The sequence below is a fragment of the Canis lupus genome, chromosome 2 (assembly GCF_003254725.2).
Source record: "Canis lupus dingo isolate Sandy chromosome 2, ASM325472v2, whole genome shotgun sequence".
Lineage (NCBI taxonomy): Eukaryota > Metazoa > Chordata > Mammalia > Carnivora > Canidae > Canis > Canis lupus.
In genome coordinates, this window is record NC_064244.1 from 65,167,715 (window position 1) to 65,188,104 (window position 20,390).

At 44.7% G+C, this 20,390-nt stretch overlaps 1 protein-coding gene across 8 annotated transcripts in view; it reads left to right on the top strand.

Moving 5' to 3' along the window:
• SIAH1 (siah E3 ubiquitin protein ligase 1) overlaps positions 1 to 20,390 on the top strand; it is a 78,773-nt gene that overhangs the window by 14,243 nt on the left and 44,140 nt on the right. For 6 of the 8 annotated variants that reach the window (XM_025447083.3, XM_025447087.3, XM_025447086.3 and 3 more), the window contains 3 exons: positions 7,837 to 7,977; positions 12,655 to 12,773; positions 18,757 to 18,855. In XM_025447083.3, the coding sequence (XP_025302868.1) occupies positions 18,780 to 18,855 (76 nt within the window). In that variant the 5' untranslated portion in view covers positions 7,837 to 7,977; positions 12,655 to 12,773; positions 18,757 to 18,779. Of the gene's footprint in view, positions 1 to 7,836; positions 7,978 to 12,654; positions 12,774 to 18,726; positions 18,856 to 18,886; positions 19,236 to 20,390 lie in introns of those variants that run through there. The other 2 variants (XM_025447084.3, XM_035714035.2) reach the window with 2 other exon arrangements.

Consider the following 20,390-nt stretch of genomic DNA (forward strand, 5'->3'; position numbering starts at 1 on the left):
CTACGGAGTCATGCTGTGAAACACAAGGCTCTCACTCACTCTACCTTCCCTTCTCAGTGTGTAATTGTCCCAGTATTACTGTTATTTTGTCTATTGGTTGCCTTGGTAAATTTAAATATTTGGGACTTTATTTCTTTTCTATCAACCTGACATACTCTCTTAGCTCCTCATTTGGTAAGATAAAGATATCAGAACCCTTCACCATTCTCCTTGCCCTACCTCCACACTTCATCTTTTGTCTGGCACACTTAAACAAAAAGAATAAAAACAATCATATGTGAGATAAGCATACATTTTATGGGTACTGATTAATGAGTTTTCATAAACCAAATACTGTGTAACCAGCACCCAGATCAAAGAGCACAAATATTCTTTGTGGTACTAGAAGATTCTCAAAGGTGCCCAAACACAATGAATTTCCGTACATTTTAAAAAAAGATTTACTATTTATTTGAGAGAGAGAGAATGAGTGTGTGTGTGGGGTGGGGTGGGGGGTGTTGCAGAGGGAGAGAGAATCCTGAAGCAGGTTCCCCTCTGAGTACAGAGCCAGATGAGGTGCTCGATTCCAGGACCTCAAGATCATAACCTGAGCCGAAATCAAGAGTTGCTCACTCAACTGACTGAGCTACCAAGTGCCCCCCATATGTGTTTTTAAAACCAGTTTCTTTTTTTTTTTTTTTTTTAAATTTTTATTTATTTATGATAGTCACAGAGAGAGAGAGAGGCAGAGACACAGGCAGAGGGAGAAGCAGGCTCCATGCACCGGGAGCCCGACGTGGGATTCGATCCCGGGTCTCCAGGATCGCGCCCTGGGCCAAAGGCAGGCGCCAAACCGCTGCGCCACCCAGGGATCCCTAAAACCAGTTTCTATCCATCAGCATATGTAGTAACTACGAGGTATGGGGAATGTGGAGGAATTATGAGAACTAGTATAAAACTAGATAAACAGAAGTGTTCTGTAATTTTAAAAATCATTGGGATTTGCCATGGATTGAAACACAGCTATCTTAAATTTTGGAATTTTGGTTTCCTTCCATTTTGGGCCATAATTTTCCTGTACAACCATTTCTTTCCTTCCCCTCTCAGAATTTCTGACTTAGGTTTTTTATTTGCTTTTGTTTGTGGGTTGTTATTGTGTTTTCTGTGTGTGTGGTTTTCTTTTTAGTATCCCTTGCATGATATGTCTTTATCATATTCTTATTTAAAAAAAAATCTTAACTAAAGTCTTCCATTTTCCCAGATGCTTCTGTTGTAAACTCTTCCATCTTTCTGCTCTGAGCTCAACTAGTTTCCTTTTTGGCATTGCCATGTCTTGCATTCACTGCTCTCCTGAGTTAAAATCCACCATTCTCTGGGATCCCATTTCCCCCTATTTATTTATTTATGCATCTTCAGATAGCTTCCTATGAGAGGGAGCACATAGCAGTTAAATTTTCTGAGAACTTGCCTGTTTGGAGAAAGTTTTTTGCTTTGGTCTCTTACTGGATAGATGTTTGGGTATAGAATTCTAGGTTCAAGGGCCAGCTGGTTGACTCTGTTGGAAGAGCATGCAACTCTTAGGGTTGTGAGTTCAAGCCCCATGTTGGGTATAAAGATTACTTAAATAAATAAAACTTAAAAAAAAATTCCAGGGATGCCTGGGTGGCTCAGTGGTTGAACGTCTGCTTTGGCTCAGGTCGTGATCCTGGGGTCCTGGGATTGAATTCCACATCAGGCTCCCTTGGGGAGCCTGCTTCTCCCTTTGCCTATGTCTCTGCCTCTCTCTGTGTGTCTCTCATGAGTGAATAAATAAAATCTTAAAAAGAAAAAGAACTCCATGTTCAAAATTATTTTTTTCTCATAACTGAGAAAGTATTATGTCCAGAGTTGCTGCTAAACAGCAGTCTGAAACCTGACCAATCCCTATTCCCAAAACTAGCTGACTAGTTTTGTCTCTTTGGAAACTTTTGGGGCTTTCTATTCTCTTGACATGTTGACATTTCACTGGAATATCTTTTTCATTCACTATGGGTTCTTTCGATCAAAATGTGGGTCCTTATTCAACTCTTGGAAATGCTCTTCCTTTATTATTTCTTTCTCTCCATTTTTTTTGTTTTCTTGCTTTGTTCTTTCTCCTTAATTCTCTTTTTTTGCCCTCATAGTTTGCCTCTTTATCAAAGTTTATTTTCCATCCTTAATAATTTATTTCATTTTGTCAGTAATTTTTCAATCCTTAAAAGCATCTTTATTCTCCAGTTGCTCTTTCTTCATAATCTCTTCTTGTTTTCTTGATGTGATATTGTTTTGAATCTCTCTAAATGTTTTCATTAGATGGTTTTAAAAATAAGATTTCTTTCTAGTTTTTGAGCTGTCTTCTTTGTGGATTTGAGTTTTTAATTTTTGACTCTTTCCTCTCATGCTGCTCCTTGCCTCAGAAGCTGAGTCACCCAAGGTTTTCCCTTATATTTAGGAAAGAAAGGACAGCAACAGTGGGTTCCACTTTTGCTGGGAGTGATGGACTAGTTCACTATAGCCTCTCCAGAGAGGACCTGTTTAGGAAATGGTTGAGTGTTTTAGTTTCTTAGGGCTGCCATAGCAAAACGCCACAGACTGGGTGACTTAAACAATGAATGTTTTTTCCTCACAGTTCTGGAGGCTGGAAGTGTGAGATCAAGTTGTCAGCAGGATTGGTTTCTCCAGAGTCCTCTCTCCCTATCTTGCAGATGACCACCTTCTCCCTGCTTCTTCACATGGGCTTTTCTCCATGTACATGAACTCTTGGTGTCTTTTTTATTTTTAAGATTTTATTTATTTACTCATGAGAGACACAAGAGAGAGGCAGAGACATAAATTGAGGGAGAAGCAGGCTCTCTGTGGGGAGCCTGATGTGGGACTTGATCCCAGAACCCCGGGATCATGCCCTGAGCTGAAGGCAGACACTCAACCACTGAGCTATCTAGGTGCCCCTGAACTCCTGGTGACTCTTCTTCCTCTTATAAGGATACCAATCCTATTGAGTTAGGGCCCCACTCCTATGAACTCATTTAATTTTAATTAATCTTAATTACCTCCTTAAAGACCATATCTCCAGATATAGTCACATTAGAGGTTAGGGCTTCGACATATGAGTTGAGGAAGGGAGGCACAGGTCAGTCCATAAAAGTTGGGCATACGTGCTGCTGCAGACTGTCAGATTTTGCCTCAGGGTGAACAAGAAGAAAACCAGCTTTAAGGCAGGTGGGCCCCAAATGTTGAATGAGCAGGTTTTTCTTCTGAGACACTGTCAGTTAGGAATGTTTTCAATAATGCTTTTAAAAACACTCAATTAGCAGAGCTTTTATTTTTCTACGGAAGAAATCTGGAGAGTCAAGTACTGGTGCAACCGCTGAGCAAGGTCTTTGGGAAGCCAGACTCTTTCATCTTTGTTCTCTGCTATCTTAGCATTTTAGCTTTTCATCATCATGATTGCAAGATGGTCCACAGCTCCACCCATCCCATACACACCCAGGACAGGAAGAGTGGGGAGGGCTGGCATGAACCAGAGCTGTCCAATTTATTAGGGGAGCAGACTATGGCAGAAGCTCTCTTGCAGTGTTTCTCATCGCCCAGAACTGGGCCACAAGCCACAGCTACAAGGGAGGGAGATCCCTGGAAATAGAGTGTCTGACAATGGAAACAGAAGCAATCATGTCTCAGTGCTGAGAATGGGCACACAGGCAGCCTCAAGTAGAATCAGGGTTCGATGAGGAAAAAGAAGGGAGAGAATAGTTTTTGGGAGATAACTGTGTCTATCACAGACACCAACACCCATACCAGAGGTGCACACACTTCTCTGAGACTTGTAGGCCTCCCCTTCAACACCTTCCCAAGCAAAGAAAACATGACTTCTTCAGTGTCTGATGAGCCTACATCCTGCAGAGAAGTGAGAGCAAGGGAGAAGAGCTGTGTTGAGGCCAGAAAACAAACAGGAGTTGAGAACAGTAATTCCACAGCTCCTTTGAGGCACGTCTCCCTTCTCCTCTAGATATGCCTTGGTGTGGAGATCACTGAGTCCTGGGTTTGGCAGAAGGAAGTGCCTTCTGGGTGCTCACTGGTGTTGTCCGGGACTGGTAACCCTTGAAGTATGACATCCACCTGGCCCTCTACTACTAATGTCCAAGGCTTTGGCCATGACAGCCTCTTCACCAGACGTGGGTCTCTGGTGGTCTAGAAGTCCTCTTAGGCTCTTTTCATCCCTCAGTGGGCCATGGGTTCCTGAATGCCACATCTTGGAGAGCCAAAATATTCTGCTATAGACTAGTTGTTGCAGTTGCCTTTGGCACCACACTCTCACATCTCTCCTATGTCATGTTGTGGGGTTTTAAAAAAGATTTTATTTACTTATTTGACAGAGAGAGTGTGCACAGAGGGAGGAGGAGCAGTAGGCAGAGGGGGGGAGGTTTCCTGCTCAGCAGGGAGTCTGATGCAGGGCTGGATCGCAGGACCCTGGAATCATGACCTGAGCCAAAGGCAGATGCTTGACCGACTAAGTCACCTAGGACGCTCTCCTATGTCATGTTGAAAATGGCACTAGAGGATAAGGTTCTCCTCAGGACTGCCAGTCATCCCTAAACTGTGTTCAGGGAAGTGGATCATGAGCCTGTGCTAAAGACCTGCTGTCCCCAACGGGATGAGCCTAAAACCTCTACTTCCTCACTTAAGGGACTTAACAGCTTAACTCCAACTGCAGAGATGGTTTCTGTGGGGAGAAAAACCATGGTACCCACCAATATGGGAAGTAAATATTGTTTCAAAATATCATACTAGTACAAAACTGATCCATGTAAATTTTCAGAGAAGAAATATTTATTATAAATATACTGGGATCGCCATGGACCCTTACCCCCACCCCACCCAAAGCAAGAAATGAGGAAGAAATGGCAGGATATGGCTGTCTCACAATCCCTTACAATAACTAAGACATTTCTTAGCATCAAATACAGATTCTCGAGGGAGAAACTGATTGCCCAGCTTGAGTCCTGACCAGGTACAAACATGGCTTCTACTGATGTGAGAGAGGACACGACAGGGGGGTAGTTTTTCAAGAAGGAGAAATTGTTTATGGGTGTGGCAGATACCTTCCAAATTGTCTACCCTGATGGAGGCTCAGAAAACTGAAGAAAATGAACTTAGGTTCTCAGAACAATATAAACATACCTCATTACAGAACATCACTGTCTAAGATTAATGTTGTGTTTTTAACCAATATTCAGCATAACTATGTGCTTTCCAAATATTTTCTTCATATAAATATGTTGTACACCATTGCTCATCACAGCTTAATTTACAGTAGTCAAAAGATGGAAACGACCTAAGTGTTCTATCAACAAATAGATGGATACATGAAAGTGGCACTTCCATACAGTGGGATATGATTTAGCCACAGAGAGGAATGTGTCTAAAATTCTGACTCACGGACAGCCCGGGTGGCTCAGCAGTTTAGCACCGCCTTCAGCCCAGGGTGTGATCCTGGAGACCCGGGATCGAATCCCATGTCCAGCTCCCTGCATGGAGCCTGCTTCTCCCTCTGCCTGTTTCTGCCTGTCTCTCATGAATAAATAAATAAAGTCTTTTTAAAAAAAATTCTGACTCATGCTACATGAAAAACAAAAAATAAATTAAAAAATAGATTGATGATCATTGCACAATTCTGTGAATATCCTGAAAACCATTGGACTGTACACTTGAAATAGGTGAATTATACGGCATGTGAATCATATCTCAACAGGACTGTTACATAAATAAATGAACAGACGAGATTTCGGATGACTGGCTGCGAGGACTAAGGGAAAGGAAGGCATCCAAGGGTATTTCTGAGTCTGCTCAGTTTCACATATAACTCCCTATGGGTTAGAGTGTTCTCCTTTTTAAAAAGTGCTTATTAACGTATCATTCCTAGGATGAAAACATAGGCATTGAATTAAACAGAACCAAAAACCTAAATTACAAAAAATAAACCTGTGTGCACTTTAAAGCCAATGATAAGGAGTTTAAATTGCCTTTGATAGATAATTTACTTTGAGAGATGCAGAGAGAAAATTACCCTTTCTGAGTTACATTAAGGTAATGATTTTTATAGCTTTATTGAGATACAATTCACATGCCATACATTTCACCCATTTAAAGCATACAATTCAGTGGTTTTCAGTATACTCACAGTCCTACAACCACCACCACAATCCATTTTAGACTATCTTATTCACCCTCAAAAGAAACCCTATGCCCTCAGCAATCATGCCTCGGCCCTCCTGCCCATCCCCCAACCCTACGCCACCACTAATCTTTGTGCCTGTACAGATTTGCCTCCTACAGACCTCTCTAATCACACTCCTTTGTTTCTTTTTATGGATGATTAATACTCCACTGGACGGACATACCACATTTTATTTATCCATCTATCAGTTGATAGATGTCTGGGTTGTTTCTACTTTTTGGTCAGGATGAATAATGCTGCTGTGAACATTAGTGTACAGTTTTTTGTGTGGACATAGGTTTAATTTTTTTTCTGGTATATATGTAGGAGTGGAATTGCTGGGTCACAGGTAGCTGGCTTTTGCAGTGCTGCCAGACTGTTTTCCAAAGTGGCTACACCATTTCACATCCCCACCAGCAGCTTGGGAGGGTTCTGATTTCTCTACACACTGGCCAAGACTTTTTTTTTTTAAGATTTTATTTTTATGTAATCTCTACACTGAGTGTGGGGCTCGAACTCACAACCCCGAGATCAAGAGTCACACACTCCACTGACTAAGCCAGCCGGGCACCCCTGTCAACACTCACTATCTGTCTCTTTTGTGTGGTAGCCATCCAGTGACCGCGAAGTGGTATCTCACTGTGGTTGTGATGTGCATTTCCCTGATGGCTAATGATGCGGAACATCTTTCCATGTATCCGAGAGTAGACATTTGAATTCTTTCTCCTAACTCCCCTGCGCCCTGCCTGTTTAGGCACTCGCCATCTCTTCCCTGACTGGTTTGCATGCCTCCTAACTGGCCTTTCTATCTTGCACTCCATGCCCTAAAATGCAATCACAGACCCTTTCACTTTCTGCCTAAAACCATGAATGACTCCCAGTTGCCCACGTAACAGAGCCCATACTGTTGATTGTGGCATGCAAGGCTCTCCACCATCTTTCTCCCGCCTAACTTTCTGTGTCCCATATCTCTCTGTTTCCTCCTGTGCAGATCTGCTATGCCTTTGCCCATGCTGTTCCCTCTGCTTGGCATCCCTTCCCTGAAGAGTCCACCTGGTCAGTGCTTGCTTATCCTTTAGAACTTAGGTCAACTAGAATCCTCTGAAGGGAGCCAGACAGGGCCCTCAGGTGACTGAACAACTTAAAAGAGGCCATGCTCATTGTAATCTATGTCAGGGATCAAATCCAGCCCACTCCCTGTTTTTGTAGAGTGTATGAACTAAGAATGATTTTTATGCTTTTGAATGGTTGAAAATAAATGAAAAGTAGAGTACTTCATGACTCAATTTCAATGCTCGTAAATAAAGTTTGACTGGAAGGCAGCCACGCTTATTTGTTTACATATTGTCTATGGCTGATGGCTGCATTTGTGCTACAACAGCAGAGTTGAATGATTGCAACAGAGACTGTGTGGCCCACAAAGCATAAAATATTTACTATCTGGCCCTTTCCAGAAAACGTTTACCAAACCCTGGTCTATGTGAATGGTGTCTCAGAGTTATGCAGTGTACAACCTGTGTGGATGTGCTGCAACAGCCCTGATCCCAGCTTTCCCTGGAACTGGCTTTATGCCCCAATTCTAGCATTTATGGTGTGGTGTAATACTTTGTTTTCTTCTCCCACAGGCCCTGTGCTCCAGAGAGGTCAGCTCTCTGAGTTTCATTCACCTTGGTACCCGCAGAGTATAGCCAGGTCCTGGCACAGAGAAGGACCTCAATAAATGTCTACACCACGACTTTGGATTAAATCTTTCCTGGACACTGAAGGTGAACTAATAAAACACTGAATAGTTCAGAATTCATGTAATACATAAAAATGAGAGTAGTGTGCAGGCAAAATTCTAGATCCGCTGTTTCTGACTTTTAAAAACACTCACATGCCAGCATAACGTGTGTGATTCGAACCTCTCTCCTCCCAGAGAAGCACTGCCTGGCATATATTTCAGTAAATCCAATCAAAATCACTGTAGTTGGTGTGGGATGTCGGAGAGACTACAGCACCCCTAACCAGCTGGAAATAGCCCAGGCCACACAGAGTTGAGACTCAAGTCCCTGGACCATGGTTCCAACTAGGGTAGGTTAATTTCGAGAGGTTTGTCTGGCGAAATCACAGAGATCTTGGTGAAGAGGAAGCCTGGGCTAGTTCAGATGTAACTTTGAAGCTATTACATTCGCAAACTATCCACGGAATGCAGGGGAAAGGCACCAGCCCATGCTTTTGTCCTGGGTACCATGGAAAGGAGGCCCCTGGCCTCCCTCATCTCATTCAGTCCCCAAGGAAACCGATGTTGGCTGAGGGCACAGACCCAGAGGGGTGAGGCTGCTTGTCCCCACAGGCCCATCGTGCATTTGTGTCCGGCTGGCCCTGACCTCACTAGGCCCCTGCCTGGACCCCTCTGTCTGCCTTAGGCTCAGGGAAATCACCAAGGCCCACTTTCAGCAAGGGCCTTCCACACACAGGCCTTTGTTGCTCTTGGTTTCTCTTTGGTTACCTGAGGAGTCCTACCCTCCCAACCTGAATTAGAAGGCCTTTTAAGAACTGTCCTGTGTCTCCCCTCCCCATCGACATCTTCCTTCCATCTCTGCTCAAGTCCCTGCCCATCAGAACTGTAAAATAATCGCTAAGACTTATTCGGTGCTCACCACGTGCTGTTCCAAGCAATGTCACCTATACTGTCTCATTTCTATGCCATGGAGGAGGTGCAATCATCAGTCCTGTTTTATAGATGAGGAAACTGAGCATAGAGAGGTTATATAACTTGCCTGGGGCAACAGCCTGTGAATGGTAGGGCTGGAATTTGAACTCAGGCAGTCCAACTTGAGAGAGCACAAGCCCTTAACCGGTACGTTTGCCATTTCTTGCAGGTACCATTTCTTTTCATTTTTTTTCAATGGGCCAATCCTCTATCTTCCTTCCAGTCTTTGCACTTGCACTTCCCTTTTACTAATACGCTCTCCGCCTTGCCTAACTCTACTCATTCTTTAGATCTCAGCTAAAATCCCATCTCCTTTGGGAAACCTTCCCTGATCCCCCAGTCTGTTTGCTGCTCAGCTGTCACTCCCATAGCACCTTCTGATCCTCTCCATGTCCTTTGCTGACAGACCTGTTTGCAAGCCTCACTCCCCCATCCAACTGTAGGCTCTGCAAAGCCAGGGGACATGCTTGTTGTGTGAATGATGTTCTTGGCCTGACCCAAACTAGGCACTTCAGACGTATTTGTGGGATGAACAGATTTGGCAGTGAACTTCTCAGCAAAACCTTTACTATGGATCAGCCTGAAGGTAAAATTCAAATCACATTTCAGGCTACTTTTAAGATCTATGTGCTGGGAATGGGGCAGGAGGGGAAGAAAGAGAGCAAGCAGGAGTCAGAAAATTGGTGGTACCCACATACCTGCTTTCCTCTGCTCCATAAGTCACCAAGAATTAGTTGTATTAAATGTGTACGTTTGTAGCACTGATCGAAACCACTGGCCCTCACCTTCAACAACACAACCCTTCCCAGAGCCATTGCACACAGGTTCTTAATCAACACCGCTGTGGCCAGAGCTGATAAGCAGCCTGTGATCATGCCACCTTGCAAGAGGCGAGGCAAGAGCTTTTGACTCAACGGTAGGTGAGGAGGTAAGGACAGTGGGGCCATGTGCCTTGGTTCCCAGCAGCAAATAGGAGAGCCTCTGCCCTCAGAGACTGTAGGACAGGGATGAAAGTATTCCTTTTACCTTTGACATGAGGGGGGGGGACCCTTTGTAACGTTGGAATTTATTTATTTGTTTTTACTATGGACATGTATTGTCTATCAAAAAATAATTGAGATATTGATTTTTATTTATTTATTTTTTGAGATATTGATTTTTAAAATAAAAGTATGCAGTCCTAATGCTTGTGAACTCCCTAACTCAGAGCTTCTACCCGCAGAGCCTGTGAGGAGGTGGCCCTGGCTGCCGGCCCTGAGCACATTCAGCGGGTTGGCTAACTGGACAGCACAGCCTTATAGCCTTCCCCTCTCCTGACACTGCAGTTCCTACACCTTCTCAGCTTTCTTGCCAGTGACTCACAGAGGGTGTTTCCCAGGACCTGGCTGTTTGCCGGCAACCCCGGGCACTTTAGGGAAGGATGTACCACTTTCAGATCCCAGATCTGGCCCATTAGACCACCATGGCAAGAGCCCAAATGGAAATGCGGAAATTAGAGGGAACTCTCACGTTCTAGGGTTTTTTTCCCATCTCTTTTTTATTATTTTTAAAACTTTCTGTATTAACTGAATTTGTACAATGTGTGTGTGTGTGTTACTTTTGCAAAGAGAAAAATTTGAAGGTCCCAACAGTGCCTGATAAGCTCGTGGGTGCAACCAGTCCCCTGAGGGCCATTTCTATGTCCTGGGGGAGAGGCCCCAGCCCTAAAGATGAATAGGAAGCCACCTGCATCTGGAGAGGTCACCTGTGATTCGAAAGCATAGCCAGGTTAAAACTAGTGCTTTAAGCAAGAGGGGCGACAGAGGGTTTTAGACGGGAGAGTACTGTGCCTGGTCAACATGTTCTTGAATTGTTCTCTGAAGCTTGTGCAAGGCATATTGGAAACCTCTTATAAATTTCTTACAAGCATTGCAAACTTTGATTTTTCCCATTCCATGCTGGGTGCCACCTCCTACCCTCTGAGTCTTTACCATCCCAATTAATTAATTAATTAATTAATTCACTTGATGCTCAAGCAGGACACTTGGGTATATTTATTCTTTTCTCTCCTCTCCCAGTGGCCAGTTCTTGGGACTCCCTCTCCAGAAAGTATTTCCAATTCAGCCTCTTCTCTCTACATTCAAGCCCAGACCACACTTCCCCTGGGTCACTGCTATAGCCTCCCACTGGTCACCTAACTCCACTCTTGCCCTTATCCATCTTTCTCAGACTTAGCTGCCAGAGTGTTCTGCCTCAGACACAAATCAGATCCAGTTACTCACTTGCCTAAAAACTCTCTGATGGCTCCCCAACACACCTAAGATAAAATAGAAACTGTGACATGACCTGGCGGACTGTTGCCAGCATCGTTCTCAAACTCACCTCCTACTATTTCCCCACATGCATTCCACTCTCCACATTGACTTTTATTGGCAATTTCATGATTCTTCATGCAATTTCATGTCTTTGCACGTGCTTGTTCTCCTGGGATCTGGATTTCTTCACAGAACTCCGCATCTTTGCTCTTCCCAACCTTCTCCCTAAATTATATCTGCTTGGCCCTATCTATACTTACTAGCAGAAAAATCAACACTTAAGTTCTTCACCAAACCCTCCCCCTTCTCATTGACCAGTTGATCAGGTTCACTTACACTTGATGAGTCACCCGGCTGACTTTTTTTTAAAAATTAAGTTCAGAACTCAACCAAATTGGTAGATATCATTTGACAGCTCTTAGAAGGGGTGTAGGAAACAGTGCCATGTGGAGTCTGGTGCCTTGGTGAATGCTGATGCACAACTCAGGAGGGCAGTACCAGCCTGACCTGCACTCTCTGACGTCATGGCCATGCAACCACTGCTGTGAGAGCCCATACTGAGCAGTGTGGGAGGTTTTTCCCTGACTCATCTACTCATCTGGGCTACAGCCCTCACAATTAGAAGCATGGAAGACCAAGAAAATAGTAATGCTAGTTAACTAACCCTCAGAGAATCCCATCTATGATCCACCTTCTCTGAGCAGCTAACTTCTTTAACCACAAATGTCTTTTTCAGCTGTTTATTCTCTACCCCAAAGCTTGCATAGTTGTTTTCAACAAATACATGCATTGTTGAATTCTGATGGACCCACACGTGAAGACTGCTGGACAAGACTGGGGTGGCAGATTGTTTTGGTGTACTGCTTGGGATTGGTAATTTTCAGAACCAGGCCAAATTGCTTTGATCACTAAGCAACAATTTCTTTCTAGTGGAAAAAGTGGGTGAGGTGAAGGTTGTGCAATTGTGCCCTTGCCCTGACTGCCTATGTTTGTAGCAAAGGCATTTCCATTGGCAGAGGCTGCCATGCTCCTCACTGAGCAGTTGTGTGTAGACACATATCCATGATGGGCATTTCAGAGGTACAGCAGGATGTCACAAGCTTCTAGTGTGAGTATCAGGAAGGGGCAGGTCAGATAGAGGAGACTTCTGGCCCCACCTGAAGCTCCAAGGGCAGACATATATCCTGGATGATGCCCACCTTGAGCTCTGAAGGACCCCTAGGAAACCACCTCACTGGCTCTTCAGCCTCCATGACACAGGAGCGCTGAGATGGGAGGGGGCTCTGGGGAAGAGAATGCACTCAGCTACTTTGCAGGCTTCTTTCCAGCATTACTCAAGTGTTTGCACCATGACCCCTGGCCTATTTCTAATGTGTTGTTACACGTTAGGTAATTAGTACATGGAGCAGCCCAGCTGACTCACCAAAGTCATGATAAACCCTCTCTCTTTGCAGTAAGGTGCAGATTTGAATCTACTTCGGGAAGAATGGTATGTGAAGTCAATTTAGAGTATTTCAGGCCATCTGGACTGCCTCTTCTGAGAAGGTCCTCATAAATTCCGCCAAATAAACAGGTTTGTCAGTTTGGTTTTGGGTGGGGGGAGTCTTATTTTTACCTTCTGGGATTGTAAGAATTGTGGCTCAATCTTAAAAGACCTCAAATTCTGTTTTTTAAAAATTATAGAGTAAATAAGCGTTGGTGGAAATGAGATCCGATGACTGTAGAAGTTTCTCCAGCTCTAACATTTTAAAATTCCATGAATCCCAGAGATTTGTGTCACTCAGATATGGTCAGCAGAGTTGAATGAAGCTGACACACTAAAAGTATGACCTAAGACTTCACTCAAATTAAAAGATTGAATCAGTAACTTCATTGAATTGATGCTCTGGAATAAGAATATAGGTGAAGGACTTCTGTGAACCCTGCCTTCCGTGAGCATGTCCATCTCACAACGGGCTCTCTGCGATTAGAGACAGAAGAGCAGGTTTCTGACTCAGAGTCATTTCATAGATGCCATGGCCTCTAGCCTGCCTGGACCCCTTTCTTTTGTATTTGCCTTTTCCTTCTTCATGACTTTCAACCCTCCAACATGTCCCCATTCTTCCACTTGTCACCCTTGGATGGCCTTCTCTATTTGGCATCTTGATTCCACACACTCACAAACACTAATCAAAACTAATTAATACAGTCCACATTTCTTGGGTTTTCACATTCTATCTGACTCCAATGTATGTGCCCAGAGGCAGCCCCCTCCTCAAGCACGGACTCGTTGCCCAGCACCCATGCCCCTCCAGCACGCGTGTCTCCACTGCCAGCTGCTCTCTCGGATACTTGGTCCAGGTTAAATGCTGCTGTTTCCGTCAAGATGTGACCCCCTACCCTGCATTCCTGCCTATTCTAGGTCTGCCTCACCTTTGCTAATTTTTTAAAAAAAGATTTAATTTATTTATTCATGAGAAACAGAGGGAGGCAGAGACACAGGCAGAGGGAGAAGCAGGCTCCCTGCAGGGAGCCCATGCAGAACTCAACCCCAGGACCCTGGGATCACACCCTGACCCAAAGGTAGATGCACAACCATTGAGCCATCCAGGCGTCCCTCTCACCTTTGCTTTTATTTATATTATTTGTGTGCAATGTAGCACCCTCATAACGTGGTAAATTCCTTTAGGGTGAGGATATGTTTTTCTACTCCCCACTGAGCTTAGTTCAGGTAGGAAAACAATACATAGATTTTTTAATGAGTAAATCAAGTTTTTAACAACTTCTCTTTGCTCTGTTTCAGTCCAGTTATTGTTCTCTCCCATGTCTCCCCTACACAAAATGAAGAAACTTATCTCTTTATAGAATAGGGGAGGGGGCACCTGGGTGGTGCAGTTGGTTAGGCATCGGACTCTTGATTTTGGCTCCAGCTGTGATCTCAGGGCTGTGATCTCAGGGTCATGGTATCAACCCTGTGTTGGGCTGTATGCTCAGAGCAGAGTCTGCTTGAGATTGTCTCCTTCTCCTTCTGTCCCTTCTGCTGTGCTCCTGCCCTCTCTCTCTTGCTCTCTTTCAAACAGATAAATTTTTTAAAAATAAAATAAAATAGGGGAGGAAAGAGAACTAATATCCAAAATGTTTAACAGGCTCTGAAATTTTCTTTCTTTTTATTTGATATTGGAACTTTACCATTATAAAGAATTATATTTTACTTTTAATATATAAAATCTTTTAAACTGTATAGTCATAGAGCTAATTGTAAAAAAAAGTATAACAATGTATAAGAATGCAATGTGGGAACAGAAGCCGCCCCCAACCCCAACCTCAGGTTACTCAGGATCACGAAAGGGAAGCCCCATGGTGCCATCCAGTGCCATGAATGGAGAGTCGTGATGTCGGCCAACACAAAGTCACAGAAAGATCGATCAGGGTGCACAATAAGCTTTGTGCTTTTTCCTCTTTCGTTCTGATGATGATGCAAAAGTGGCAATTTCTTGGTACTGCAAAACTTATAAACATCACAATACTCATGAGGTTCTCTTATAGGGTTAGAAATAAGCTTCTAAATAAACAGTTTCTAAATAAACTCCCTGGCAATTTTATACCCCAGAAAGAGCATAGACTTCAGGGTTGCTGTAATTTTGTGCTGCTACTGGCTGCTGGAGCACAAGTGAAGCAAAACTGTGTCATCTGAAGCCAACTTGGTTATGGGTGTCATGAACTGGGAAGGATTTGGGACTTTACCTTACTTGCAAGTCATCTAGTTAGCCTGCCACAGTTTCATTAATGTTGGCAGCAGACGTGAGACTCCTGGGTCAGAAACAAAGGACTTTATTACTCACAGCAATAGCAGTAGCTACTGTATCAGCAGTGTTTGTATCCGTTCCCTGAGCCTGGTTTCCAGGGAGTGATGTGGTGAGCACTAGGTGGTGCCTGCACTCACGGCAGATTGCACTGCTACATGTATTTGGGAACCCACATCTTTTATAATGGGCAACAAGCCTATCACCTCTATGTCTAGAGCGAGCCATTATCTCTATCTTCCAAGGCTGCCACCAAACCCACTCTTTGCTCTGGAGAGAGGTACTGTCTCTATCTTCAAAGGCTGTTCACTACACCAACATCCTTGAAAACAATCTAGAACAAAGACAAGTGTGCCTCTGTTCTAGTTAAGAGACTTATGGAAAATTGTCTCTGAAAAGTTGGGTTCTACTGCTGATGCTTTGGGTCAATCAACAAGAATCAGAACCAATAAATGGCAGCAAATTCAAATAAATCAAAATTGGGGTGCCTGGGTGGCTCAGTCGGTTAAGCATCTGCCTTCCATTCAGGTCATGATCCCAGCGTCCTGGGATCGAGCCCCATGTCAGGCTCCCTACTCAGCGGGGAGTCTGCTTCTCCCTCTCCCTCTGCCTGCTGCTCCCACTGCTGGTTCTCTCTCTCTCTCTCTCTTTCTCTCTCTCAAATAAATAAATAAAAATCCTTAAAAAAATTTACTGTGTGCTCCTCAGTAGGGGAGTCTAGGGTGGTCATAAAATAAATTAACAAGCAAATTAAAAGGGCTCTTTGAAGAAGTGACAAAAGCTGAAGTCAGATTTATTCAGTCATGTGAAGACCAAGGGAAAGAGAGGTAACGTAAGCAAGGGTGAGATCATGTAGGGCAGGAGTTCAGATTGTATTCTAGTGTGATGAGCAGCCACTTGAAAATATGGCTGTTCAAAGGGCCATCTCCTCATCCTAGGGTCCAAGGCTCTGGGTCACCCATGTGAGTAATGGGAACTTTCAGCCAAAGTCAGTTAAAAACTTAGCTCAGGGGATCCCTGGGTGGCTCAGCGGTTTAGCGACTACCTTTGGCCCAGGGCATGATCATGGAATCCCAGGATCGAGTCCCACATCGGGCTCCCTGCATGGAGCCTGCTTCTCCTTCTGCCTGTGTCTCTGCCTCTCAGTCTCTCTCTCTCTCTCTCTCTCTCTCTCTCTCTGTCTCATGAATAAATTTTTAAAAAAACCTTTAAAAAAAAAAACCTAGGCTCTTGATTTCAGCTCAGGCCTACATCATAGGGTGGTGAGTTGGTGCGGAGCCCACTTATACAAGAAACAAAAAACCTAGTTTCCTGTGAGTGTTCGCAGAGAGGCAGAAAGCTGTGGCCTCTGCCTAAGAGCAAATGGTGTCCCCTGCACTTGCAGAATGGGCATTCAGAAAATAACTGGAATGGAAGAAGTGGAACTGATATCAAATTCTCAAATCCCAGACCATGGGCTTTCTAATAATTGATCTTGTCTAGGTCATAGAACACGCACAGCCCTAGGGGAATGACCCCTTTGTTTCATCAAAAGGCAGCTCTGCAGAGTAATAATAGATGAGACCTTCAGGTTCCTATCTCAACCTAGCTATGCAGCCCCTGACCAGTTACTTAACCTCTCTGAGTCTGTTCTGTCCTCTGCAAGGTGGGGATAACCACGACACCTATATCATAGGGTTCTCACGCGGGTCATGGCACCAGGTGAACAGCTCAGCACACTGCCTGACCCAATGTAGGGTTCAACCCAGATTTGCAGTCAGGTCAAAAGATGCAGTGACTCAGATCAAGTTTGTTGTAGAACGAAGTCTATGAAATGTAAACACAAAGCCCAGATTCTGAAGGCCTCCCGGGAGGACAGAATGGCTTCACCTGTGATTTCTAGCAGATTTGCCAGGGCTGGCGGCTGGTAATAGAAAGTGGTAAAGAAATAAAAGGTGATAGGGAGCAGAGTGGTGCAAAGAAATGGACTCTGGACCCAGACAGACCTCAGGGTAAAGGCTGGTATAGGCCTGCCTAACTCTCATGACCCCAGGTGGACAAGTTACATTTCCCAAACCTAATTTCCTCATTTACAAAATGGGAGAAACAGTGGATAAAATGGACAAATTCTACTCGTGAGGATTAAGTGAGTTAATAAGAAGCAGCTGACACATGGTAGCTATCCAGTAAATACGAAGTCTTCTGAGAGGACTTGTTTTTTTTTGTGTGTTTTTGTTTGTTTGTTTTGTAGAGATTTGCCTCTACACACAGGATTAGAGCTGCAGGAGTTTCTAGACCAACACCTTCATTTTGCAGATGGAGAAACCTGAAGTCCCAGGGGGCCAGGCTGAGGACTCTTTTCCGGCTTCCCGGCCATTACTGTGCCCCACCTCTGTGGGGCCTCTGTGACCCAGCCTCCCTGAGTGAAGGGAGGCTGAGATCCCCAGCTGGGGGATGAGGTGGGGAAACCTAACCCAGCTGGGAGTTCTGTCAACTTTCCAGCAGGGCCTGCGTCAATTGGTTTAATGGACTCTTTTGTGCAGCCCTGGCCAGGGTGCAGGAGGGGACAGTATTTATTTGCTCTTTCCTTTCACTACCTGGGCTTCACAGATGCTCATCCTCATATTGACTTTGAGGCCCTCCGTGTCGGGAACTCTATGCTTGCCCATCCCTGTTGCTGTAACAACGAGGTCCTGAAGAGTGCCAGATGCATAATGTCCTGCCTTGTTCCTTAATGCCCAGGGGGAAAATAAATGTGATCACTCAGATCTTATACTTTTTCCAAGAAAAAAAATCCCACTGAGTTAACATCGTTTTAAAAAAATAAATCACAAAAAATTGGGGCACCTGGCTGGCTAAGTCTGTGGAGCGTTTGACTCTTGATCTCAGGGTTGTAGGTTCAAGTCCCACATTGAGTATAGAGATTACCTTTAAAAAAAAAAAATCTTAAGCGCACACACACACACACACACACACACACACACCAAAATTATTTGGAAGCTGCTGAGCAAAGTACTTACCTACCCTGGCCTTTTGCTTTGTGTCTCAGCCCTGGCTGCTATCATAGCCTTTAAAGGGTACTTATCAAGCTGGTGAGGGACGTTTGGTAATCGGATAATTCTTTCTGTCTGCCCCCGACCCCCCTTCCCACCCCACAACCAAGTATCCAAGTTCAGTGGCAAGAGCTCAATTCTTCGCTAAATGAATACCTCACTTTCCTGGGTCCCAAATTTAACAATTCACTGGGGATTGTACACCCCCCCTCCATGCATTTTCACATAAATATTTTGTGCTTTCCACTAACTCTTATTCTATCAGGTGGGGGTGGGCAGGAGAAGTTTGCATTATTACTAAAAGGAAGAAACCAAACTGGGTAGAGGAGCCCCATTTTTTTTCTTTTTGTGTTTAGAAAATTATTTTGGTTGGCATGATTAGCCAGCAAGAGGAGCTCAAGGAATTATCTACACATTGGAGATTTTTAAAAAATTCTGGAAGAGGGATCCCTGGGTGGCGCAGCGGTTTGGCGCCTGCCTTTGGCCCAGGGCGCGATCCTGGAGACCCGGGATCGAATCCCACGTCGGGCTCCCGGTGCATGGAGCCTGCTTCTCCCTCTGCCTATGTCTCTGCGTGTCTCTCTCTCTCTCTCTCTGTGACTATCATAAATAATTAAAAATTTAAAAAAAAATTAAAAAAAAAATTCTGGAAGACTCTTAAAGTATCTTAAAGATAACCCTAAAACAATGATCTCTGTTTTTATATTTGTAGTCTGTTTTCATCCTGTTCACTTCCCTTCAGGAGTCTAAGAAAGTGTGAACTCTATGGGAACAGAAATGGACACACATTCTAAGAAAGCTGCCCAAAGCAAAACAAGGATGAAGCAAATGCCCTCTAAAGGTACGTGTGAAGATGCCTGAGAGTTTGCATCCAGGCCCAGCCCTGGTTGCATAGACAACCTCCTCACAACCCTGCTTTGATGCCAGCAACAGCACAGACCGCGCAGAGACACACAGAGCACCACTGAGTCTGAAATTATCATCAGGACTCTGGAGTTAAGTCCTATCTCCTTCCGCTTTCCATCACGCCTACCTTCCAGCCTTCCTTCACTGAAACTGTTTCTATCAGCTCTGCTGTCTCCCGTGGGGAAACCGGAGAAATCACAACACATGTATATAGTGATGGGCATAAGACATACAAACATCTAACAGAGAACAAAACTGAGGGGATGCTGGCCCAATTGTGTCCCTACTGCCTGCCTCACAGGGACATAGTATAAGGTCAGTCACTACACAGCTGGGAAGATCCTCCAGAAAGGGCACTCGTTGGATTAACTCTTGAGGGTGTGAGGAGGCGGCCTGGCAGAGAGGTGGCCTTCCTGACAGGGAGTGTGATGAGGGAGAAGGGAAGGAATTACTAGTTGGGAGTTAGGAGACCTCAGGGTGTGTCTAAGCTGTCCTGAGGTGGGATCTCTGTTTGGGGGGCAGGGTGGCCCAGGGTCCTCAAAGCCATCTTCCAAGGCAAACAATCTGATTAGCCTATGATTCTGGGATGGGTCGGGAATGCAGAGAAGGTAAGAATGAACCTGAGCTGCCAGCCAGCAAGGAAGTGCGGATCTCAGTCCTATAATTGCAAGGGAGTGAATTCCACCAGCAACCTGAATGAGCAAGGAAGTGGATTTTCATCTAGAACCTCCAGAAAGGTATGTAGTCTGCCAACATCTTGATTTTGATCCTGTGAGATCCTACCTGACCTATAGGACCTCAAGACAATAAATTTGTATTGTTTTCGGCCACTAAGTTTGTGGTGTTTCAGCAGCAGGAGAGAAATGATGCACTGCCTGTAATGGGCTTTGGCCCCTCCTCTGGCCACGTCCCTCAGGCATGAGGCACCTAAGGAGCCATGGAGAGGTGCCCACCTGGAGCCCTCTTCTGGACCACACTTAACCTAGCTGGACCTTGGGATACCTGGTCAACAGCCCTGGGACTAGCCCTAAGGCTTTGTGCACCTCCTCTCCCTTTGTGCCCTCCAGCAGGTGGACAGAAGTTCAGGAGAACACCAGCTCAGTCATGTGTCTGGGAGCAGGCTGAGGTCAGAGCCAGGATACTGGGCTACAGTGTCCACATAGGCAGGTGTGAGGCCCCTTGATGTGAGGCAGAGTGGGGCAAGGGACAGGTCGGGGGAGAAAGAGGTCAGGAGGAGTGCTAAAGGTCGAGCTGGCTCTCTCTATGCTGCTGTGTTCTGGTGTGGGAGTCTGGGAAGTCTGCAGATTTTAGGTTCAGACCTGGTATTCCAGGTCTTTATGAGGGCATATTTTCCACATAGGATAGTAGAACATATTTTCATTAATAGTCTGTTAGCTTGTTTGTACTTCTAAATACTTAGACATATGTTTGGGATCTCCATCTGTGCTTTCTGTCTGGCCCCTACAACGA